This window comes from Crocodylus porosus, unplaced genomic scaffold (assembly GCF_001723895.1).
Source record: "Crocodylus porosus isolate Cpor-Errol unplaced genomic scaffold, CroPor_comp1, whole genome shotgun sequence".
NCBI lineage: Eukaryota > Metazoa > Chordata > Crocodylia > Crocodylidae > Crocodylus > Crocodylus porosus.
In genome coordinates this window covers 33,873,450-33,899,852 of record NW_017728915.1, presented here as the reverse complement: position 1 = coordinate 33,899,852, position 26,403 = coordinate 33,873,450, and the positions used below count along the sequence as shown (strand labels likewise).

At 43.3% G+C, this 26,403-nt stretch overlaps 1 protein-coding gene across 1 annotated transcript in view; it reads right to left on the bottom strand.

Moving 5' to 3' along the window:
* Window positions 1-26,403, bottom strand: part of PLCG2 (phospholipase C gamma 2) — an 83,962-nt gene that overhangs the window by 41,965 nt on the left and 15,594 nt on the right. The window contains exons 3-9 of the mRNA XM_019535936.1: window positions 16,418-16,558; window positions 12,916-13,009; window positions 11,004-11,051; window positions 5,279-5,363; window positions 4,378-4,461; window positions 2,701-2,744; window positions 1,330-1,402 (exon numbers count right to left, since the gene is read on the bottom strand). Of these exons, the coding sequence (XP_019391481.1) occupies window positions 1,330-1,402; window positions 2,701-2,744; window positions 4,378-4,461; window positions 5,279-5,363; window positions 11,004-11,051; window positions 12,916-13,009; window positions 16,418-16,558 (569 nt within the window). The remainder of the gene's footprint in view (window positions 1-1,329; window positions 1,403-2,700; window positions 2,745-4,377; window positions 4,462-5,278; window positions 5,364-11,003; window positions 11,052-12,915; window positions 13,010-16,417; window positions 16,559-26,403) is intronic.

The following is a 26,403-nucleotide window of genomic DNA, read 5'->3' as shown; positions in this document are numbered from 1 at the left end:
TGGACTTGAAGATCTACAAGGTCCCTTCCGACCCGACTTCTATGATTCTATGAATGTATGTGCTGTAATTTAGGTTCATCATTTTTTTCCCCAAAAAACAGATTTAATTTCAAAATAATGCAACTCTACATAAGGGAAAGCCTATATGCCGATACAGGGATAAAAGAAGCCCTCAGCTCTAGTACAAACCTGACACAGGCAGGGGCTATATTCAGGGCAGGAAAAACCACAATGTATGCAATCTTGACCCCATCAAGGCAGGTAATCTTGATTCTGGCCTAACTTCCTAACTTTTGAATGACTCACTTTGCAGCCTTAGTGTTACTATAATGGTCACATCAAGAAAAAAAAATCAAGTTCATTCAGGGAATACACAAATGTCTGTGTTCAATTTGACTGTTCAATGAGATTTGCAAACCTGGAGCTCAAAAGGGCCTATGAATTATCAAAGCTTGAACATACAGAAGATATGCCAGGCTTTCCAAAAATATGCACATGGTAACAGGAGGGGGGTTCTGCAAGATATTCTTTTATCACACCCCCACCTGGAAAATACCCTATTTTTTATATCAACCCAGGACTTTAATCAGACAGTCTAACCAGGATAAAACACACAGTTTAAACTAACCTATGTCAAACAGGATCTTGTCTTACCTGTGAATGCTGATTGTCCTTACCAGATCACTGCCAGGAGGCAGACCCTACTCCTGTTAAAATTTCCTTTGACTCAATTGAAGCCAAGATCTCAATACACTGTTTCTTTCCATGGTGCCAAGCCCCATGGGGCCATGGTGAGGATACCACCCCAAATGATTATCTGGTGTCACCCACAACAGAGCCAGGATGTCACTCCTGATATCTATGTAGTATCAGTCACACACTTCCATTTATGTAGCAGAAACCAAACAAAACCATGTTAACTGCAGCATCTCCCTCTCATTTTCTTTACAGAGAACTATTTCTTTACAGAGAGTAAACTATCATAGAGCTGCAATTTATGCTTAATCAGTAATATCGATGCTTATCGATTTCAGTGAAATCCAAGTATGAAGTGAGATCATCTCTTTTATTGGCTCAACTTTTAGTTGGGAGAGATGTTCGGCAAGCTTTTCTCTTTCCCAGCTATAGGTTGGTCGAATAAAAGATATTACTGCATCTCACAAAACTTGCTCTTTATTCCCGGGACCACTAGGGCTACCATAATATTACTAGTAATTTCCATGTCACCATTAGCATTGCTGTACTCTATGTCAGTCTGTGACTTCTCTGCAAAATGCGTTAATGCTAGAAGCCTTGATAAAGAGGCACTTGGGTTTCTGACCCTCTCACCTGCTGCTCATGTAGCAGAAATCTCTGGAAGTCATGTAGATGGACTGCTGAAGCATTTGGATGGTCAGTATTTCTAGAGCAGAGGGAAAGAAAAAAATTAGCAAATTTCCTGATGGTTACTGAATAGAGCAGGACAAAGGAGAACAAATATCAGCTAAGTCAGGGCCTCAGGTGGATATGGCTACAGAACTGAATCTATTCAGATCATGGACTCAAAACTCAAAACTTAGTCGAAACCTTGTTGAAGGTAATGGGTGGATGATGGTATCAGGAGTGGATTTTCAGTCTCAGAATCAAAGGTCACAGCCAAATGACTCACCACATAAGGCTGGAAAAGTGACTTAGGCTCTCTCTGTTTATCGTTTTGTAATGTGAGAGCTACATTTCCTTATGTAATCGGGGTGCTGTGAAGCTTAATTAGGGTATTGTTGAAAGTATTGTTCTTGTAAATTATTTGCATAGCCATGTGTTTTATTAAATGATACACGCGCTCATTATGAGTAAGGACCACAGAATTTATTACATCAAGGGCAGCGAGTCTTAAGATACTTAAGAAGTTCCTTACATGCAACATGCAAAGTCAGGATAAACTGGCTTTACCTAGAAAAATCATAAGTGTTCCTCACTTATATTCAGCGGCCCCTTGTTTCTTCAACATGCTGCATGTACCTTATTTGCTTAGGGAACTTGAGAATTATTACAGACAAGGAAATCAAGACATGATTTGGGTTCAAATTCTGCTTTGCCTCGACCAATCCACAATACTCCTTTCCCTTCGGGTTTAACTCCCAAAGCAAAAATTCAGAGAGCCAGCTGTTGTCTTCCATTAAAGCTCTCACTGAAGTTCATCAGTAGGAAAAATTTAGTTCTTACAGCGAATCGCCCTTAATCACTTTTCATGCCAGATATTAAAATGAATATCAAAGTATAGGTAGGGCATGTTTCAATGATAAATTCTCATCAAGCAGCACAGCAATAAGAAATCCACTCTCTCTTCACTTAAAGTACCATAACACATAAACAGTGCCATCACTTCAAAGAACAGAAATAAATGGCTCCATTAGATCAGAGGATCCCAAACTTTTTCTTATGGCATACCCCTTCCAGACTTACCAGCTGCCAGCATACCCCTACCAGCATATGTTTTATATTTTAACCCCTTATATGCCAATTATTATAATGAAAATTAAATTACACAATTTCTCCCGCATACCGTCTTGTGTACTGGCAAGGTTTGTGTACCACAGTTTGGGAACCCCTAAACTAGATCATTGATTATGGGACTATGAAGTGTAGCTGCATGACAACCAGACACACACATGCGCGCGCACACACACACACATATAAAATTGTATTAATAGAAAATCTCACCCAAGAATGAACACAGAAGAATCCTTTTTGAATTCCTCTAGAATCTTGAGATAGGAATAAAAACAGAAAAGATACACAATAAAAAAATCTACATATTTTCATTCAATAATATCTACAGTGGTTTGTGCTCTCTACATGCTGTATAGCTATTTATTTTTTATTGATTTATATGCTACCCTTTTAAGTTAGCAAAATGCAGTCTGAGTTCAAATGTCCAAGAAACAAGCTGTCAAAGCTAGTGGGTACATGTCAGGAATTGTCCATGGAGAAGCACACAATTCTCGAACAAGAAACTTGACCTTGATAATTCATATTATAAAACACAAGCAGTCAATTTCCCTGGAAGCTTTTATTGCTTGATAGCCTGCAAAACCTGTAAGCACACATATACTGTATCATCTCTATTCATCTAGGTATAAAATCTAGACTAAATTGCCTCCAGGTTGGATCGGCACAGGTACAGATCTCAGGAAGTTGTTGCCAACTTAGCTGAAAAGAATTGTTAAGCAAGATGAGGAGTTTCTTAAAATAATCCACCAAGTGTGAGAACAAGAGTTCAAAGGAGGTCAGATGCTCTGTGCTTTACTCTCCCTTTAAGTAACTTTTTAATATTTAAGGTGAAAAGCTAGACTGACCCTAGAAAAAGGAGCACTTAACAAGGCAAATTGAACAAATAAGGCATTTCAGCAAGCAATATCCTACAGCACAGTTATTTGTATCAGACTGATCAATATTAAAAATATGCTTACTCTACAAAACTGAAAGGGGAAACTATGAACAAACAATTCCTGTGTCAACTGAGGTGAAGCGGCCTGAATATTAACAGTGGCTTGCATTTCTGCAGACACAATTAGCGGTATGCAATTACTACCATTCAGCCATTCGTACCAACATCTTCAAGTTTGGGTGCTGAAATTTAAGCACTTAAGAGCCAGATCCAGAAAGGTATTTAGGTGCTGAAGACCTCCTGAAATCAATAGGATTTAAGCACGGAAATCCCTCCTGGAATCTGGCCCTCATACCCACATTTACACATTTAAGTAAATACCCTGATTTTCAGTGACACGAAGCTTTTGGAGCTCCCATCAACTTCATCACTCTGGATGCAATGAACTTTTTTGGTTGCAGTGACCAAATTGTTCCCTTAGTAAATCTGTAAATACAGAGCCACGCCATTTATACAGTGCCAGGGCTGTCACAGGCACAGCATGCAGTAAGCAATTGTATGCATGCACCATCCTCCGAAGAAAATATGACAATGACTGCCCTCATTTGGTGACCAGGACATGCAAGCAAAGTTTAAAGAACGTTCCTTTGGATGCAGGATAAATCAAATCAGGAAATCATGCAAGAACAAAACCCTCATTATACTGAACATCCATTAATTAAATCCAATCCATGAACATCCTACACACGGCACAGACAAATGAGCTTGACAAACTGCTCCCAAAAGCCCCGTTAGGTGTTTGCACACTTCCACTATGAGCAGCCAAGAAGCAACACTAATTTCTCCATTTCTTTTATTAAACCAGCTATCGGTGCTGGTTGTCACCGATCCATCAAATATAGTAAGATGAATGAGCATTTTATGGTAGAGGGCAGAAGGTCCCGATTCACTTTTCATTCAACCCAAGCAAGATAACAGCATGCTCACTGGCTATTTTGAGATGAACTTACCGATCTCTGTTGTTCAAACATAATTTTCTTGTAGAACAAGTGAAATTGTTCAAAACTCAGTTCTTCCTTGGGTGCTCCCACTTCCTGTGAGAGAAAGTTGCACAGCATATTTAGAATTTCCTCTTTGATTTCTGTTGTGGCAACAAACATGTCCTTACCTTACTAGCTGCCTCACGGTGCCCAACCATGCATATGTATGGCTGTTGTGCCCTGACATCAACTATTTTGACATGCCAGTTAAGTAATTTCTTAAAATAAAGGTTATATGTAACATGAAAAAAAAGAGATGTTTTGGTTTATAGTACATTGTTTATAGTATATTGTTTCTGATCCACATCTCTGGCTTCTGACTCTTTTATCGCTGACCGGGGTACCAATGGCTAATTCACTTGCCTCTCGCAAAGTATAAGGGAAGGTGTCCCATTGACTCCTTGTTAGTAGAAGTAATGGTATTTAGGGCTTTGCAGATGGAAATTACAGGGCAAGAACAACACAGAAAAGATTTCTAAGGTTCTGGGAGGACCAATGGCCCTCAAAATGTTATGAATAGTAGTGAAAGTTGAAATACAAGTCTAAGGGGTTGGGGCTTTTTTCATAAGGCAAGAGTTCTCCGTTTAAAACAGCGTGGAGACTGGAATTTGGCCCAGTACCACAAACAGGACAGTCAACCTGATTTTGGCTTTCCACAGTACTGCAATATTAGGAACTGGAATAAAAGTGATGATAAGTTTAAAAAGAAAAACAAGAAGTTGCTGAGTTACAGCCAGATCTAAACACACACATAAAAAATGTGATAATTAATTTAATTCACATTGAAAGAAGCTAAAGATCTAGACAAAATACCATACATAGGAATCAGTTACAAGTGTTAGCCAGACATCAAGTACTTAATGATAATTACCACAAACTTATCCTTCAAAAACTTCATGCTGCCTACTTTGAAGTTTACTAGTGGAAGTATGGTCTTCAGTTCCCTAATGCTGATACTGAAAAAAAAAACAAAGCAAAAAACAGCAGTTTTATTAGTATACAAGTAGCTGGCATGTATTCTTCACCAGCACAAAAGTTAAAATATTGGTACAGTTTAAATACTTTTTGTTCATTGTTCCCATCCAGCTACAACTGGTAGCTGTGGCCAGTAGATTGCTGTCTTAGTGCAATAAAATGGTAAATATTCTTTAACTCTGTGTGTGTGTGTGTGTGTGTGTGTGTGTGTGTGTGTGTGTGTGTGTGTGCGTACGTACGTACACACACACACACACACACACACACACTGCAATCAACATGGAGAAAAAGCCTTACCTTCGCGTACAAGGAAACCTCACTAAATATATTGTCCATCATTAAGCTCCTGCCCAAAGCAGCATGTGTTCAGCAACAGAAGCCAACTGTAAAGTTGATTAAATGCAGCCAACACTGAGCACAACTATAAAACACATGGCCCATATTGAGGAAACATTTTTTTTTTTTTTTTTTTGCTTAAGACCAAATTAGTTCTGAATTCCAAACTGACTGTGCCCAGCTCAATCATCAAGTCTGTGGCTCTACTACCGGTCAAGTCTCCTCCCTCCCATACCCATCAGTCTGGGACTTCAGCTACTCCACAAATAAACGGCAAGCATGATGGGAGCTACCACAAGGATAGGTTAGTGTAGCCTGAGTAAGATGTATGGTAGTGCCCACTGGACTCAGTCCCTCTCAGCACTGACTCGAGTCATGGTGAGCCACTATACTGAATACATTTCATTGTCCTCTTCACTCTCACAGCTGAGCTGCACTTTTCTTTCCTATTTCCAATGAGTCCTATTTTTAACCAGCCTTTAATGTCTAGCAAGCATCACTAAATGGGGCCCCAAACAGCTTGCCAGAATCCCTCTGCTGCCCCTTGTCTCAGCCTGTCACATATGATTAGTGTGGCCCTGCCTTCCATGAAATGGAGCGGGACCAGGCTGCCTTGGGCCTCATGTGCATAAAAAATTTTGGAGGATCCCAGGACTCATAACAAGAACACCAGGTTCCAGTCATGGGTGGGGAGGGGTGGGGCTAATTAGCACATGGCTCCTTTGGGTGGGGTGGATATCTGGAGCACCTACACATACTAAATAGTTCTGAGGTGTGGGGTCACCATGGCTTGAACTGCTGTTGTCTCTGCTGGGGCCCAGCCCAATGAACTATATGGTAAATCATCAGCCTTTTGGCTTTGGAATAATGTCATGCATAGTTTGTAATATATCCAAGTAGGTACAGAAGTGCTGCTTAAAAGTATATTTATGGACTACCTGTGCCAAAATCTGCAGCAGTTTCAAAGCAGATAAACCGCAGCAATTCTGGATGAATTAAGGCTCTGGGTACCTGTAATTTCCCTATGTGCAAGTTACTACAGGTATGTTTGTTTCTAGGTCAGTGTTTTCAGACTTGCTTCTCACTTCCACATGCTCAGTGGAGCAGGATCTGACAGTAAGGCAGTGGTGGGGAACAGGCTGCAGGGGAAAGAAGTTGGGGGGGGGGGGGCAAAGAGCAAGGAAGCTGTCTGATTCCCCAGACTTATTTTCCCTGCTGTAGCAGTGAGAGGGGGATGAATTCAAGGCAAACCTCCAATAATTAGATTCCATACCTAGAAAATTTTATCAAATATCAAATCTAATTAGTGACAGGTAGTCTTATATTTGAGTAACTGTCAGGGGCGGGGGTGGGGGGAGCTGTGGCAAATGGCATCAAAGATAAACTACAAGAACTATAGTTCCAGTCAGTTCCAGGGCCCAGAAAGTCTGTAGATGGTACATGTCTGTACATACAGGAATATACAAGTGTCCTCCTGCATACAGAAAATAGGTATTTCTTCAATTACACACAAACAAATACCTTTGCTTATACATTTTTGCACATACTTTAGTAATGGAAAACAGAAAGCAACATTTGAAAATTTGCCCCCTTTGTTTCAAATGTTTTTCACAGTGACATAACTGAATGAGACCTCAAACATTAGACAGTCCAAACCCCAGTATCACTATCCTGTAACATTAGGGTTTTACAGGCAAAATACAGTTTATCAATCTTACACATGCCCCTACATTCTTACACAAAGCAAAGAGCCATGGGTGATCCTGCAAGTATTTAATCTCAAGCATATCTCAAGAATCTCAGAGTTAAATAATATAGAGTGGACAGAATACAGCATCTACTTAAAAAAAAAAAACCCAAAAAAAAACCCAGAGACCCAGTTAAAGTTTACTCAGGTCTCCAATCCCAACTGCTGCTAAAGTGGCTGCAAGCCAAAAAGGGTCACTTGAGCACAAAAACAATAGTAACTAGCAGAGTAAAAACCAAATTGATTCTTTAAGGTGATTTCTAAACTCCACTCACATAACAGGTTTTATCGTTGTGGTTTTCCACACAGAGAAAGAAGCAAAACCCGCAAGTAACTTATCTAGAGCCAAAGAGGGCATGAGCATCTGAGGCAAGACTGGAACTCAGGGAAGTCCATTAAGCGTGGTCCACATTTCTTTCCTGGGATTTTTCCACAGGTAGGAACTGTCTACCCATAAAGTGAACACACTAACACTTCACAGTACAAACCCTCTGGGTTCAAAGAGGACCAGCTGTATTGTTTTCTACTAGGGGTGCACCGATAGAGGTTTTTCAGACCAATACTGATATCCAATTTTTTAAGCAGGCATATTGGCTGATACAGATCTGATTTCCAATACAGTGTAGAAAGCTGCCTCCAGCTGGTAAATCCACTGTGGTGGAAGGGGAGGAGGGGTCTGCAGCCACCCCAGATTTCACGATAGCTCCCTCCTAGTGCCACCGCCGCCACGCACCTGGCGCAGCCCTGGCTCTTCCCAGCTCAAACTCCACCTCTCCCCGTGTACCAGGAAGAGCTGGGGCTGCTCTGGGCACACGGTGGTGCTGGGAGAGAGCTATAGTGAAATCTGGGGTGGCTGCAGCCCCCTCTGTAGCCCTCGCCCCAAGCTCAGCCCCCAGCAAGAAGAGCCTGGCACAGCCCCAGCTCCAGCCGCAGTTGCAGCCCACCCGCCCTGCCCCACACAGCTCTGGGGGGCACACTCTCCCCCGCCCCCCCATGTCCTCCCAGCGTGTAAGAAGCAGCAACAGGAGCCACCCCCAAACCCCACAAGCCGTGGGTCTGTCCCATGACCTGCCCCATGACCTGCCTCATCCTGGCTGGGCAGCACCTGCCCCTGCCCCCTCCCTCACCGTGGGGTGGGGGCTGATCTGCCCCTCCATGCCCCTTCCCCCACCCCTTCTACCACAACAGACTTACCAGCTGGCGGCAGCTCTCCACGCTACTGAGCTGTGCTCCTCACTTCCTAAGGGCTGTGCTGCGTGCACGCATGGCATTTATCGGCCAAATTATCAGCTGCATCAGGCCTATTTCCAATGCAGTCAATCTTTTTTATGTCAGTACTGATCCAATATCGGACCAATGTACCAGTGCACCTCTATTTTCTACTATTAAAACACAAGGAGATCTCAAGCAGATATACAATAGTGACAGCAGCTACTCTGCACCAGGCTCTTCCATTGTGGTGTGGTTCTTATTGTGCTTTGATGAACAAGCACCACATCAAGAGAGCAGGTGCCAAGTGAAGTGGCCCTGAGCTGGCATCCAGTAAAGAACAGTGCAGGTGGTACACTTTGTCCTCCCCCCACCCCAGACAGAGCAAGCCTCTCGGAGCCCATGTGTGTGGTTGGGAACCCAAGTCTGTTCCAGATCTTGGGTGTCTCATTTTGTATCGCAGTCAGCTGCCCAGTGCAAGGACTGTTTGAAGAACGGTGTGATTTCCTGCAATAGCATGGTCTCATTCACACGAGACCGCAGTTTATTCTGCTCTTTGGGAAAAGGCTAACAGAGGAAATGCGCGTCATTTTCTGCACTGAAGCAGAGGTACATAAAAATGGGAGTACCACAGAGAGGTTGAGGGCATTAGATAAGCCGTGGTAAAATGCAAAGCACCCAGGGATTGCATTTCCTCCTTAAAGCACTGGAGAATTTCCATCAAGGCTAGTGAGAAAACATACAACTGAATTCACAAGACAGCAGCCTCTGCACCAAAGGCACAGCTGAGCAGTGCTATGCCAAGGCAGTACTTCACTCTTGTCCGATCTCCCCAACACCCTGCACATCCTCCCTGCTCTGGCAGCAGGGATGGCAGAGCAGCACCAGAGAAGCAATGGCTGGAGGGTTGATGCTGCTGGTGGAGATTTTGCTTTTTTTTTTTTGCTGCCAACTCATGTGTCAAGAGGCCAAAAAGCCCCCAAAAAACCACCAGTTGTCAGCAGCAAAAAAGGAGGCAACATCTTCCCCTCCAGCCACTGCTCCTGCACCACCTGAGTCTGATTCCCTGTCCTTCCTGATGCAAATACGTTGTAAGGCGGGGGGAAAGGAGGTTGGGAGACTGAGGTACCCCCCAGCTCTATTCTGGTGCTCTCCCCCACATCTTAGGCAGCACCAGGGGCTCATGCCCCCACTCACCTGCCCATCATTTCACTCCTGCTCTGCCCTGACTGGCAGAACATGGATTCTCACTCACCACAGAGGAGGTCTTGCAGACTGCAAATCTCTAGCACTTTATGCATGGACCTGCAGCAAGTACCTGGTCAGTCCCTACCCAAATACACTGGCTCCATGCTGGGAGACACCATGCTGGGCCTGCTCAGCCAAGATGTGTAAATCTAGGAGTTCACTCCTGGGTCTAGGTCTCCGTTAATGCAGAGCAGAGCAATGGCTAAGCCAATGTCACGGCACTGCAAGTCCTTGCGAATGACACCTGTGAGCCCTCTGATATTTTGCCGGTATCTGGCTTCCTCCCATCCCACTTTCCCAAGGCAGCTTTTGTTCCTCCTTTGCAAGGTACCCCACACCCAGAGTTTCTCTGATGCCCCTACTCACAGAACATCTCTCCCCTAGACTCAGAGTCACTGCAAAGAGGAAGGACAGTGGTTATGCTGCTGCTGGACTAGGCCAGTCTATGCCCTACCTGCCACTCTCCCTGCACTCACATTGTGTTTGCCATGTCATGATGACATCTTTGAGGGTAGTGTGGTTCAGACAGATCTGAGCCAGCCAGGGCACCAGTAGTAAGCTAGTCGTGGCAGCACAGAGCTCATCTCAGGCAGCCACAGACATAGCCATAGACATCCCATCAGCTGTGCGGGCAGGAGCTAGAGCAATGGCCCAGGCTGGAAAAGGGATTCCCAGCAACAGGCTCTTACTCAATTAACAGAGAGGCAATAGCCTTTGTAGAGAAAGTATCCAGGTGTGTGGTGTGGGGCACGAGATGGACTGGGGAGCTCAAAGCTGGGCTGAGGGGAAGGCACCTCCTTGATTACAATTACAGCTATGCTAACACCCGCCACGAAGACAGGGCTAAAAGGAAGAAGATATATTTGGTTAAAGTATACTATGTCTGATCGTCGCTGAATGTCACATGCTTGATGTTCTTCAAATAAAACAGGGCATGTATGTTCACTAACAGTAAGCGTCTCTTATGAAAAGATAAAAAAAACAACCTGTAAAGGTAGTTTACATTTCATTTTAAATGCATAAAATAGAAAAATGGGCCATGAAAAAACTAAAGGACACATACAAAGGGTGAGATTCTTACCTGTTCTTTCTTGTCTGTTCAACTGAATAGATCTGCTTTCTCAGCCAGCTGGTAAAACAGACAGGTTATTTTGAGAATTAAGAACCAAGCCTACTCCATATAACAGTGTCAGTGTCGAAACCAAGCAGAACAACATTTATGCTTCAAATCAAGTCATTTGGAAAGATTAACAAGTATTTCTAGGGCACCCTTCAAGGCCCCCACCAATGTTCCCGTCCTATTTTATTATTGTTCAGTAAATGTTTCTCTCCAAATGTTGCAGTGACAGAGCCACATGAACAACAGTGGGAAATGACTAAACCCAGCCATGGGAAACAGGGGAAACAACAGGACCACAGGTGGATGGTGTAAATCAGCATAATCCCGCTAAGTCCAAGGAGCTGTGCTGGATGCAGTGGGACTGAGCAATGCCCAGCTGAAGAACTGAACCCAAACATGGGCACATGCATAGAAAGTAGACAAATGTAAAAAGAGAGAAAAATGTTTTCCCCTTCATGTTTCTCAGCTATTGCACATTTATACCAATCAGAGTTTTTAAAGAAACCTGAATCAGGCAAGTTTCAGTTGGAGCAAACAGCATTCCTGCAAAACTGTATTGGAAACAGTGCAACTTGTACAAATTTCTTGCGTAGGGAAGCTCTACATACAGGAACACTTTTTATCCCAAAAAGATAGTGACTGTCTTTCATTAACAAATGTTGTACTCAGTCTATAAAATGCAGGAATCCCTTTACTCAGGGGTGCTCAAGCCCTGGCCCAGAGGCCAGATCCTGCCTACAACACCGTATCACAACTCCCCCACTGCCAAATTCCCAGATGCGTTAGGAGGCCCAGGCCCTGAGCACTGGATTAGACACCGGATCCCAGCATGCAGGGCAGGGAGGGATGTTGCCAGATCCCAGGGCCAAATCCTGTTGTGCAGGGCCAGGTGGGGGCAGCACCAGGCCCCAAAGACCCAATCCCAGTGGAAGGGGGTAGAAGGGGGCAGTGCTGGGCCCCCAGGGACCTATCCCAGCATGAAGGGGCAGGGAGAGGGCAATGCTCAGCCCAGGGCCTGATCCTAGCACACAGGATTCATCTGGCCAGCAGACTGGACCGGCCTCATCCCAGTCATTTGGGCCATGAGACCAAAATGTTGAGCACTCCTGCCTTTGCTCACTGCTGCAACACAAGAGCAGCAGTGCATAGGAAAACTGTACCATGCAATATTACACAGTCAGACCATAGGTAGGACATGCACACACCCCCTGAGAAAAAGAGGCATGTTACAGAAAAGCATGAGCATGGGGTGGGAGCAAAAGGCCCATTTACAACCAGGGGACTCAGCAGGATATTAAAGGTGTGGGGTCCTCAGAAACTCAGTGTAGCCTGAACTCTCTCCAAGGTCACCACACACCTGAGCAAGGCATTGCTCTGAACGTCTTAGGATAGTATCACACACTCACTTACAACCGTTGAAAAAAAATCACTGGACTGTTGTGGTGTACTGAAGTTAATACATATTAGGGTAGGCGTGGCCAACCTGCGGCTCTGGATCCACATGCGGTTCTTCAGAAGTTCATAGGCGTCTCCTTGAATCTTTGCACAAGCACACGGTGACCAGCTTCCAGACGGATGGATGACCTGTCTCTACAGATGGAAGCTGGTCGCCATGCGCTTGTGCAAAGATTCAAGGAGATGCATATTAACTTGTGCAAAGATTCAAGGAGATGCATATTATCTTTTGAAAAGCCACACTTGGCTCTTGAGTGGCAGGTTGGCCGCCCCTGTATTAGGAGATAACCCTCACCTAAAAAGGGAGAGAGACCTCTCTACCTTAACATCCCTTTCTAGACTTTTGCCATCATATTCTAGAAGAAGCATCTAGCTGTCACAAGTTTCTCAGAAATGAAGGGTAAAAATTCCACTTTACCTCTCTGTGATTGCAGGTGTGGGAGCACTCATAACCTCTTGATGCAAGATATTCAAGCCGCACAGCCATTTATCGGTATCTTCTTTAGAATCAGCTGAAAAAGATGAATATGCTATGAGGAACATGGACGCCAAACAAAGACATAAGACTCTGATGTTCAGATAAGCCCCAGTGTATGAAACACAGTGGTTAACCAGCCCCTTTGATAATGTTACTTCAGAGTTATATGCTGCGAAGGAAATATTTAGTTAGTTTTCATAACTCTTTTTTTCCCCCCAAAAACGGCCTGCTGGACCTGTTAAATTGTCTCTTTTTAAACGTTCGCTCGTCAGATCACATGAAGATTCGTAGCTCCTGAGATGCTGCTGCTGACCTACCACTACACTCTCACTATGACATTTTTCTGTTTCAGTCTTCTGCTTCCAAAAGTGGCCAAAGCAGACACGAGAGCATCCCGGAGTCACCTTCTGCTACCGAACGAACGTGCAACTTGTGGATGGTACAGATCCCATTGTGCTGGGCTCTAACTGTAGCCTTTGACACTTCTGCGTAACCTGTGAAATAAATTTTGCAAGCAAAGAACTAAGTCTAGTCTGCTATGATCACACCACTAAGAACTGATTACTCTGGACTGAGTTAATTGAACTGATTTATCTTGTATAAGGCAGCACACATTACAGGGTGAAAGAAGCACGTCTTGCAGTTCCTCCCATCCTGCTGCAAAATGAAAGACCAGCTATTTGTTCCTTGACCACCTTGCAGCCAGTTGATCACGGGTTTATGTTTTCAAGATTACTTTTGTAAGGCAAAAGGTTTGAGATGTGTCTTGTTGAAAAATGTTGGACTTGATACTTCCAGTACCCACAAATCAGAAAGGCCTGTTGCACTGGGCACTGAGATCCCACTGGAGAAGGCTGAATTGCTGTATGCTGGAATCCACAGTGCCTGGGTGACACAGATTTGTATTAAAAGTAAGGGTGGTGGTCTGTAAACTTCCTTTCCCCTCCCCTCATTTCAGAATAGGTAAAGCTTTTGCAGCTCTCATCTGGAAAGCCCTAAATTAGGGGTGTCAAACTTGTCTGGCCCTGCAAGTCAGATGAGCAATACAATATTGTCCACGGGCTGGATGAATGGAGCCAGAATGGCTCCGTGGACCCACACCCCTTCCAGTCTGGGACCTGGTGGGAAGAGGCCTGACATCCTAGGCACCTGGCTACTGCCATGGAAATAAGCCATGGTGTTGGGCCTCTTCCCGAAGTGCTGCTACAGCTGTGAAGGTCCCCATCCTCCCCACCTCCCCCCCGCGAGGCTATAAGCTGGATGACCTGGATCTACACACTGATCTGGCCCACAGATCATATATGTTTGACACCCTGCCCTAAAGCATTCAGTTCTGACATCAAAGCTTTTCTTTACCCGAAACAATTTCCCTCCCAACTGGTTTCCCACCCGCATCTCCAATTCAAGCCATCTGCGCAACATCCTGCAAAACAAAAATGATCTCTCCAAAAAGATGCAAGGCTATATAAGTTAAAAATATACTTTTAAACAATACTGTGTCCCCCGGGACCCCGGCTAGAGCCTGGCTACAGATCCCAGTGGAACTTGCTCACAATTAGTTACGTTTTGGAGAGGAACGGGCACCACCCAGTGCCGATCTAATTGTTCCCTGAAGGCAATTTGGACCTGAAAAAAGTTAAACTTTTCCCCCTTCAGTAACAGTTACTCTGTATTGTTCTAAGAAACCAAGACAAAGTGTTTTAACAAAGGAAAGGATTTCCCCCTCATTGAAAATCACATTAGTCAAGTTGGGCTATGATTTAGTGTTATGGCAACATAGCTCCTGGTACAGGGTATGTTTTCAAAATAGTGGCAAAGGTTAGTTTTTGACAACAGCAAGAAAGGGAGAAAAAACAGCAGCCTTCAGTGTGGATGGCACATTTATGTTTAAAGCGTGCCAACCACACTGAACGTTCTGAGTCTCCAGGTATAGGTTGGACTTCACCTCTTAACTAAAACATCAAAATGTGCTACCTGGGACCAAACTAATCACAAGAAACCTCTTTCCAGCCCCCAAGATCATGCATACCATTTACAGCCCCCCCCCACACACACACACAATTTAGTGCAACAGTGTGTGTACATGCAATTAGTTCAAGCATATAAATATGGCATTTGCTTACACTATGGAGAAAGTGCATCAACTACAAAGCACCTCGATTTTACATTAAAAAAGCACCACTCACTTCTCTGCTCTGCTGGGAACTTCTTTTTTAAATGACTTGAACTTATTGCAGCTTTGCAAAGGGAGGCAGTGCTCCAGAATGGGACACTACCGGCTTCAACAAATGCGGAAGCAAGAAAATTACTGCACTACATCAGACCATTGGTCCACATAGTCCTGTACAAAGGAAGGTTCAAGGATGCTTCATCATTAGAGATGTTTCTCTCTTCTCTTATTTAAATAACCCTTATCAGCAATTCCAGACAATCTCATTTTCCATTAAAAATAGCTGATTCTAGTCTGAATCTTTCCAAGCTCCTGGCTTCACAGCTCTCCTGAAGCAAAGAGACTTGGGTTATGTAAAAAAGTCTCTTCTTGAATTATTTTTTGATTCCCTACCTTTCAATGATTAATATTTCTTTGTTCCTTTAGATGAGACTTAGTAAGTCAAGTGACATACGCAGGCCTAGCATGGCACCTCAACCTGTAGCTCATCTGTTATTCTAGTCCTTGCACTTTCCTAAGTAGAGAGACATTTTCTGTTGCATGGAAGTTTTTGTGATTTGGCCACACCGAGAAAAGTCATAGCTGTAGCTCCAGCACTCAGCGTTACCTATGACCCACACTAGATTGAAACTCAGTGGTGAAATCCTGGCTAGCCTCCCTCATTGTCAATGCCAAAACTTCCAGTCCCTTTAACGGAGATAATCTTGCATGCGGTATCTTCAGTGTTGAAAGTCTCAGCTGAGATAATTAACCAGAAAGGGTTTACACATAAAGAAAAAATGCTAAGTGTGTCTATACATTTTTGTGAATCTTTGAGAGGCCTTGGGAAGTTGCAAGCACAAAGAAGCGGGTTATTAAAAATATATCCAGAGGCTACTACTAATTTTTTGCTATATATATTGCTTTCAGGCAACCTGTCTTGCATCAACTGGCAGGCATGTCATCATTCCAAAACATACAGAGACAAATGTCAGGCGGAGCAAAAGGCTGATTGACACAATCCAGACATCTGAAATGACTGCTTCATAAACTAAGCAAAATGATCAGTTTAGACAACACAAGAGAAGACTCCATACCAGCTATTTTAAAGCCTAAAGTACAGACGTTGCCATTCAAGGACATTAGTGGCAGCAAGGGTAAAAGCATTCTTTCTGGTTTTAAACACTAAGCGAATACTAGGAACACCATAAACTTTACACTACTGTTCCATCTTTGCACTATGTTCCTAGTCCACAGGGTTCATTGTCTATGAAACAAAAAGAAAAGACTTACCTGCTAAGCTTAATGTGCAGAGAACAAATTGGGTACCATAAAAAATTGTGAAGCAATGTTCATCTTTCTGCTTTGCTTTCCCACGCTCAAAGTCCTTTGAATTTTTCCCTGGGCGAATTTCCTTTATTTCCATCAAATCCACTGAAAAGAAAGAGAATGCAAGTCACTGCACACTGTACTTGCATCATCCCAAAAGAACCCATTGCAGGAGGACAAATGACTATTACATGATTATTATTATTAAGATCATATTAACCACAGATTACAAGTTTCACAATTCTCCAATTTGGAGCATACAACTTTTGTGAGATCATCTAAACAAGCTAATAAAGGTGCCACGCACATCAGGCCAGGGGAGTGGGAAAGGGAACAGAAATATGACTTCTTTGCCAAAACTTGTGTGACCACTATTGTCTCTACTGGATAACTCCTATCCAAAACCTGGAACGTCAACAGCTGTTCAAGCAGTTTTATGAGTGGCATTTGCCTCGATAACTGATCCAGGATACACGTCACCAACTCCACCATGAAAACTTAAACATTTCGAGCAAACCTACACTCTTACAGTTCAGCCGGTTTTTTCACTAAGCTTCAATGTAACCATTAAGACACAAATCAACCCCGCTCTGCTTAAATCCAAACAGATCTCAGTGCTTGAGTGTAAACTTTATTGTGATATTACTTGTATTACTTCCCAAAAAAAGAGCACAGATTCACTTTCAAGAATTGTGAAATGGAAACGCTGCTCGGATGCACGTTGTGGAGTCAGTCCTGGACAAGTCCTCATGCATTACTCTACAAGTCTGCATAATAGTTGAGGCAGCACTGAAATAGAAATATGTGCGTTTGTACGATAAGATACTTATTAGAAAACTGAGGAAGTGGTTTTATTCTTCCTGGACTGGACAGAAGCATACATACATGGCTCTTCCTACTTTTGACAGGTCAAAAGCTATTGGTTACAAGATGAAGAGTGACGGGCGGGGAAAAAACTGCACAGTGGCTCTCGAAGTGTGTCTATCAGATCATAAAGCATCAGAGGAAAGTGACTGGGGGGTTCTGCAATTCAGTGATCTAGACAATGCATTTTAAGATAACCATTTTGGTGCTAGTAGATGGTGGCTTATAAAGCAGAGTGAGAAATTAATTATAGTTTAACAGAGGAAAGGCTACTCCCACCCCACCTTTTTTTTTTTTTTAAAGTTGAGATATGTGGCATGATGAATTTGTATGTGGTTTGAGTTTTCAGGCTGGGAGTGCAAGGGGTTTTATCAGCAAAGCCTGGAGAATGCAATATTCCCACACCTAGGAATGCCTTGGGCTCTGCCCGTTACCCCAGGCCAAACACATCCTTGCATTCGGTAGTGTTTATTCAGACAGACGAAGGGACCTTCCCAGCTCCTAGAAGAGGCAGAGCCTAGCTGTGAAGTGCTGCGCAGTGTAGTAGAGCAAATCCGTAGTTCCTGACCCAGGCAGGACGCTTATTCCCTCAGTAGAGCTTTCTCCAAAAGAAAGCCGCTGCACCCTCGCAACCTTTCTGCTCTCTCGCATACGAATAACCTGGAGAATATCAACCTCCAAGATTTGCAAACTTGGATGCCTAGCTATGCAGCCTGTATTTTGGAAATGCCCCCCCTACACACCAGAATGAATGATCTCCCATCTGGCATCAATGGCAGAAAGGCATGCAAGCTTGTGGCAGAGCACTTCAACCTCCCTGTTCTCAGGCAGCAAACCTCTAGAAACCGAATTAAAAGAGGAAATTGTGGAACAAGAAAACACCCACAGACTGGATTGGGTTAAGTATGGTTTAAATAGGGCCGGCATATTCTTTTCCCAGGACCTGGGTTTGTTTCTGTGACTCCTTTGTTCCCAAGCTTTATTGCCTGAGTGTTTGCTCCTGCCCCTCCCTCCCCTCTCTCCATCCCTACCTTCTGCTTTCCTATTCAAATGTCTCTCTCCTTTTTACAGAACTTTATCACGTGAACTTCAGCCCACAAAAGCTTGTTGAACATCTACTGTAGTTAGTCTATAAGGAACAAAACGACCCTGATTTTTACTTGACTTCAGTCTGACACAGCTAACTGTGTCTCAACACCCAGCACCCAACAACTCCTAGTGACTGCTCAGCCCTCTGACAATCCAACACCTTGCTTCTGTCCTCTGGCCATGTTTAGGTCCTCATCCTGAAATAGCTACATCCAAAAACACCGGTCTCACTCTCACTCGCCACGTTTTGGCAGAGACAAGTCAAAATATGAAACTTGGATCTCATTGAAAAGTAAGGCAATAGGGAAGCATTCATCCGACTTCCTATATCCTTACAAGGTGTTGAACACCCCCCACTAAGACCTACAGCAGAGATAAAAATAAAAGTTACACAAGGCTAATTGTTGTTGCCATTTTGAGTGACTATTACCTCATACTGACCTCTACAACAGACACAAAATTGCTTAATGTGTTCTCTCCATTACACACACACACACACACACACATACACACACACAACTTCCTTTCTTTGCATACCCTTTCACCCTTTCCTCCTTGTGCTCTTGATGCCTGTGCGTGTATGTGTGCTGGGATGGACTACGGGTTTTATTGCAATGACTCTGTTTTAAATGTGTTCGTGGTTGCAATAAGCTTGCATGCCTCAGTTTACCCTAACTTGCTGGTACACAGGGAACGGAAGTCCCAGAGCTCCCTATGGACAAGACAAGCAACAAAGGAAAAGAATAGCTATTTCAAGAACAGATATTTTCAACAAGGTGGGTCTAGAAGTGACACCCAAGAGGTCCAGAGGAGGAGGGGCAGATATGCTTGACGATGGAGGAAGAAGTTGGAAAAAGCAGGGTTTCTGCTGGGAAGCTAGAGGCTGAAGCAAGGGAACATCTGGGGTATCTTGGGGTGTGCAGACTGGAGAGAGAATAGCTGAGCTAACTGTAGGGGTACTCCAGGGGATAGCGCAGGGACAGAGAATGCTTACCCCTTTGGAGGCAGGAAGGGTCTTCTGGCTGTCTGTTTTGCTACTTGCATCTTGGGATGTACTCTTTCCCCTTTGGTGACCTAACATCCCTTTCTCAGGAGTTGAACCGGATGCTGGCTCCCTGAGGAAGGTTGTAGACAGCCAGGGAGGGTCAGGGACAGAAAGGCTAGGGTTAGGGGCTGCACACCCAGGAGTTCTGCACCCAGCAGGCACGTGCATGGATCGGCTTGGCCACAGGTAGCCCGACTAAGTCCCACTGAAGTCAAAAGAAGCAAGACCAATCAGGCCCCAAATGCTTACAACTGCAGACTCCCTATTAACCATCAAGCAGTACTTAAAACCAAATAACTTGCGCACTGCCCAAGGAAACATGTCAACCTCAAAATGAACCACGTAAGGCAACAGACTGTAACCCAAGAGAGGACTTCCATTTAGTCTAGTCAGCCTCATGCCAGTCTGGAAAGCCAAAACCCCAAAGCCATTTTCAGGCTTCTGGTTTATGGATCACCCAGGCTTTTATGAGGTTATTTCCGTGGGGTTCAAGGGATTACTTTGGCAAGCAAGGTATCCTCTTGATTCTGACAACTCATTTAAGTGGCTGCTCGACGGGATTGGAGCCGGAAGGACCTTCATTTACCATACTATTTCAGGATCAGAGCTGGACGTGCAGTATAGTGGTCTGGGAAAGTGGCCAAGAGCCAGGAATTCCCAGATTCCAACCCCAGCTCTACCCGGGAGTTGTACAGTCTAGGGGAAGCCAGCAAATGTCTACACTTCATTTCACTACAGCTGAAGAGGTGCCACCTGGCTTACTTGCACATCTCCCAGAGCTCTACCATAGCAGGGCATATATTGATTGCCCTAAATTTAGGCACAAAACTTCTGACTGCTTTATTTCTTCTCCACCAAGTGGCTAAGCAAAAAAATGCTTAAATAGATTGAGGACTGCAACTGGAAAGGAACAGACACAATAAGAACATGCATTAGAAAGAGACAGCTGTCTCTGGCTAATAGGCCCCGAGTCTGATAGAGGTACTTATTTTCATCTATAATAAGATGAACTTCAAACACCACTTGGAAGCTGCATATCCAGTTATAGTCAGTAGACTCATGGCAGAAGAGGGTCTTAAAAGAGGATTTAAAGGAGCAGAGTTGTGGTTTTATGGACTCTTTCACAGAGTTCTTCTTTTGTAGAAAATATTGGCTAAAATGAATTGTTATATAATATGCAACCAGACTCTTGAACGACCTGGATTTTTTTAAAACTTGGGTTTTAACAAAGCACAGAAGCAGGCAGTCCATCACACGGCTAAATTGTCCACGTGACTATGGAAATAGAGCCTGGCCTGTCTTCCGAGTTGTACTGTCTCACATCTGGAGCCTTTGTAACTGTGTCTGAAATAATTTTGCATCTTATAATCTTTGATAGGTCCACTAGACCAGTGTCTCTCGTTAGATTTTACCGTCCTTATGAGTCAAGCTGTCCTCCACGCTGCATCTAGAGTGTGGTTTGTAAGATTTCGGAGGTGTCTGCAGTTCCCAAGGTGACTATGCATTTTCAGTCTGTGAGCAACACCACCGCCCTGCGCTCTGCGCACCACGCACCACACTAATACCCAGGTTTCAAAAAAGGACACAATAGCTCCCATTGTCAGCCACGTTTGATAGTTATATCACAGATTCTGCAAAACTCGAACCAGGCGACTGTCGTCACTAACCACACCAGAGTCTATTTGCAAAAGGGAACTGAGGGCTTTTTAACTCTTCATCCAATGGGGATCACCTGCACCCTTCATCCGATGGGGATCACCTGCACCCTTTCCAACATTGCGAGATTATGCACGTCTCATGTCAGATCAGGTTTCTCTCTCTCTCCAAAACAGCAACCGCCTCTGAAAATTTTTGTAATGCAAATGACCAAACATTTTTTTTTCAAAAAACAGTTCTCAAATGCATGCAAATGATGTTGGCTGCAAGCAAAACCATCCTTTGTTTGTAGAGGGTCAATCTAAGCACAAACTTTTTTTCTTTTGGTCTGTCTACACCACTGAAGTTCCTGAACCAACCTTTTTTCCCTCATGTAAATATTGCCACAACCTCGCCACTGGCTCTCCTCCACCTGGGTCAGTGTTTCAAAATACTGCTCCTAACATAAACCACCCTGACTTCTTGTCCTGGCCATGACAAGCCCTTTAGTGTCTCCACTTGCTTCCCTTGTCCACCACAGGGAATAAAGACTTCTGGGCCCTGAACCCAAATCTGTCTGTGGAAAGGTCCGCATGGATTTCAGGGGACTTTGTATCAAGACCCTAGTCCCTGCTGTTCATCTTGTACAGCTCAGCTGCTCCCCGCTTAATAATGTGCTCATGTGTGCTACCACTTTAGTTCTACCCTGACAATGAAGCCAGCCTCGACTGACTATACGCGTGTACAGGAAGAAGGTATCATTTTCAAATGTGGTCCTGGTCATTACATTGAAAACCTCTCACTATGCACAGCAACACACTTTACTAAACAATTTATAAACTTTTTCCAGCTGGGGATCTTATAATTTAAAAAGAAAAAAAGCAGTAAATGTGAAAAGGTTATGGTTTGACATTAAAAACCCAAATCATCTCTACAGTGGAATGGCAAGTGTGTGAGCAGAGAGGTGGTTAGCCATGTCAGGCTGAAGTCAGGCAGAAGGAAGGGCAGGGTACCATGGAGACTAACTTGATCGCTAGGGTATAAGATTTTGTAGGCTACAGCCTGCTTCATTGGGTGCTATGAATGGAGACCTGTCTCGGGCAGTGGTTCTCACCCTTTTCAGACCTCTAAGCAGACTCGCGGTGCCCCTTGGAAAATGCCAGCTCTTGGTTTTCTTCTTTTTTTTTTTGCCTAGAGAAAAAAAACAATAGAGCAGTTTCTCTGCTGTGAAGCACTGAAAACCCCCCCACAAGATTTCTATATGAAATCTACCCAGGTTTATCCTATGAATCATAATGTGCTAACATTGGTTGGCATCCCACAGCACCCTGGAAAAGATATTGTGGCAACCTGATTGAGAATCACTGGCCTAAGGTGCCACCCTGTCTTCTACCCTACTATGTAATTTTTGCATACATGCAAAACAGTTTAAATACCAGACATTTTTATATATAAAACTAGCCCTTTCCACATATTATATTCTACTAATTATATAAAATTTCTATTTCTAATTTATATACATACATACACACATGTATGTGTATTTTTTGTGTGTGTATACATATGTGTGTGTGTATATTTCTAATATATCTATTTATAAAATATATATTTAAAATAAAACCTGGGATTTGGAGAATAAAATACAGTCTGAAGTCACTGGGTACTATAGAGTTTCAGCACATACTAGAATCATATTTATGACCGAGCACGCTACAAAGTTCACTTGGTTCTGCCCCTGTTTTACTCACTGACCATGACAGGAAGTCTGGCCTTTGTAAGTAAGTATTAAAACACAGAGCAAATGAGCTGTTAAAGGGAAGAAATGATCCGAGCGCAGTTAAAGGCTACATATGTTCATCTTTTCATTTGACCACAGAAACCAAGCCCTAAATACTTAGCTGAGAAAAGAAAGAAAAAAAAATGCATAAAGCACCTAAAAGTTCCATGAGCAAGAACTGAAAAAGTTTAGTTTCTAAAGAGAAAAACATGATTTTTAATATCTCTTTGCAAAAGTTATTTTGTGACAAACAAAAAAAGTGAATTTGCTGTTTATGGTGGGCTAACACTAAGCAAGCAGTCACCAGTCAGGATATGCACAGCAAAAGAAAAAGGAAGCAACAAACCATAAGCTTAAAGACCTCAGCATGCTTTGTGTTTCCCATATGTCTATGCAAACAACATTGAAAGAAATTCAGATAGGCCAGAGAGTGATAAAAAACAAATAAGAGTTACTGATTAAAAAAAAAAAAATCAAGGTGATTAATTTAACATTTGGTCAAAAAACAGCACTTCATTATTTAACACTTTTCAATAGGAAAATATGCAAAATATTCATCACTTTTTCCACAGGGGCATAGATAGCATGAATGCTTATTTTTAGTCTTTACATCTAAATGGAGAAGAGATGAGAATTGTCCCCATCACAGCCAGTTCCCATCACTACCACTTTCAGAAACACCCCGATGACTTTGACATCCAAGTCTAATGAGCAAAAGTGACTTTACCACTTTCATAGGAGGGTAAGAAAGTCGGGCTGGAAGGGACCTTGAGAGGTCATCTAGTCCAGCACTCTGCTCAAGGCAGGATCATCCCTCACCAAACTATTGTAGCCAATTGTCTAACCCTGTCTTGAAAATTTCCAGGGATGGAGATTCCAGTGTCTCTAGGGAGCCCGTCCCAATGCTCAACCACCCCCATAGTCAGAAAGTTCCTCCTAATCTCTGACTAAATTTCCTTTGCTGCAGCTTGAGGCCATTGCTCCCAATCCTGCCACTCCTTTAAGCCACTGAGAAATCCTTAAATCCCCTCTGTCCTTAAAGCCACAGAAAGAAACCCATCTCCATCCTTGCTGTAATTGTTCTCCAGGTTTTGAAGACAGTTATGAACTCCTCCCTCGGTTTCCTCTTCTCCAGACTAAATAATTCTTAGCTCTTTCAGCCTTTCCTCATGCATCTTGATTCCCAGCGCAGACTCTCTCTCACCTGTCCACATCCTTCTTGAAGCATGGGACCTTTCAATGACTCTTAGGTAGTAGAGGGCAGAATCCTATTTTACCATCAAGCGCCTACGTGGGCCTGATTGCCACACGAGTACAATTTTTGGTGCTGATGCAGGGCTTAGAGTTTTCTTCCACTCGTGGCAGAAGAGGATAACCCAGGGATGTGTGTACCTGCTGTAAGTAAAATAGAAGCAGACCCTCCCACATTTTAGCTCTGTAACGTAGTGGTTAGGGCACTTACCCATATAGTGGGAGATCCAGATTTTAGGCCCACCCTCACCTAGGTACCCACACATAGCTGTGCAAGCGTATCGTGAAGAAAAAGGTGAGCACGCGCTGGGGGAAAAAAAAAAAAAAAAAAAAAAAAAAAAAATCACACGCAGCTATGTAAGTAGCACTTAGGCACTTGCAGGTGAAATAGGATTTGGTCATAAGCAGGGATCCTGGTTTACTCCGATATGAAAAAAATTACCAATTTCTGATTAAAAAAAAAAGTAACCCCAGATCCACATTTTTCCGCAATTAAAATGAAACATCACTAATATATATCTATATCTATAGATTTATACATAGATCTATATCTATCTATAGATCTATATCTATAGATTTAAATATAGTTACAGATATGTATTAGCAATGTTTCATCTTAAATCGCAGAAAAATGTGGATTTGGGGTTGGGTTTTTTAATCGGAAAATTGGAGATTTGTAGATAGATAGATAGATGGGTGTTTCATTTTTATCATGGAAAATGTGGATTTGGGGTTACTTTTTTAATCCAAAAATTAGGGATTTTTTTTTAAATCAGAGAAAGCCAGGATCCCTGGTGGCTCCAGGTGATGCCTGCATGATACTCACCCTACTAGGCAGTGCTAATAATCAGCCTTTTCACAGCATTGCCCAGACATGGCAGGCCAGGAGGCAGACCCCATAGTGCGGATTGGTAGGTTTGAGGCGGCACAGGTAGGTTTACAGCACAGACATGCCTGAAATCGCTTCAGAAAATGGCACCAAAATAGTATAAATAGTGTTTTGCACACACCTCTGGATCCTGGGAAGGTGTGCAAAGCCTAACTGTTGTCTTTTTGGACGTCCAGCAACAAGTGTTTTCAAACTACGATGCACAAAAAATTAATTTTCAGGTTAAGGATTTTCACAATAGTGTAACATATGATCGTGATCTATGGAGGCCTAATTGAAAAGAAATAAATTAAATAAATCCCTACACAATTATGTCAGCACTTTCTGTGGCATTATGGATACAACTGCATCGCCATCTATGAGATGCATCTGTCTTGTCAAATCTGATGGCTGCCCAATCTAGTACGCTATTACCCAATGGCCGTCCTACACCTGAAATGCTGCTTTGTAATGTTGCTCCAATACACCTTGTTAATCCAACTTTCACCTCGAAGTGCCAAACCATCTGCCAGACAGACAAGTTGTACAGGCAGAGGTTCCTATTGTGCAGTGTAATCCAAAAGGAGAATGCTTTTCCTCCAGATCCAATCTCATAAGCAGAGCCAGCAGACACAAGCAGCATTTGCCAGTAGCATTTTTATCCCAGGTTAGTTCTCTACGAGGATTCATTCAGTCTAAACTCAGCCTCAGCATGTGGAAATCCCACCTCTCCTCCAGAATGGTGAAAGCCTCTTTACAGAAATTCAGATTTCCCTCTTCTAGGCAGGACAGGAGCATGCTGCTTTTTACTCGGTGTTTCAACGCTGGAGAGGTAAGAACAACCGAGCCATTTAACTGCCTGGTTGTTTTGCACAATCCAGCTCCTAATGCTTTGTGTAGGCCCCCAGAAAAGGCCACATGGTGAAGGGATGACGTGGTATGAGATTTGTCTACAATAGATAACATGGTTTAAGATTTGTCGACTCTGGATTTAGTAACTGCCTTCAAAAATGTACAACCCACATCACAAACAGTATTCACAGGCCACCACAGAATTAGGGAGACTGCGGAAACATTACTCCTTAACTAGAATTATTTTGGGGGTAAGCCACTAATATTACGTCCCTTTCCCAGGTGTGTAAACTGAGGTGCAGAAATATCATGTTAAATGACCATCTCATTTTAGTTAGTGTTAAAATCTTCTGCAACAGTCACTTTCGACCAGAAATGAAGGAAGTAGTAGCAAGCAGGATACATACTCACACTGCATCAAGGTATTGCTGAGGCTGAAGAAAGAGGAAATGGTTACTGCATACACTGACAAGCTAACTCAGAGAGCTTGTATTTCTGAGCGTGGCTACTCTTAGCCCTTGAAGCATGTATGGTCTCTGGGGGTTCGCTTCTGTTACCCCCAAACTTGG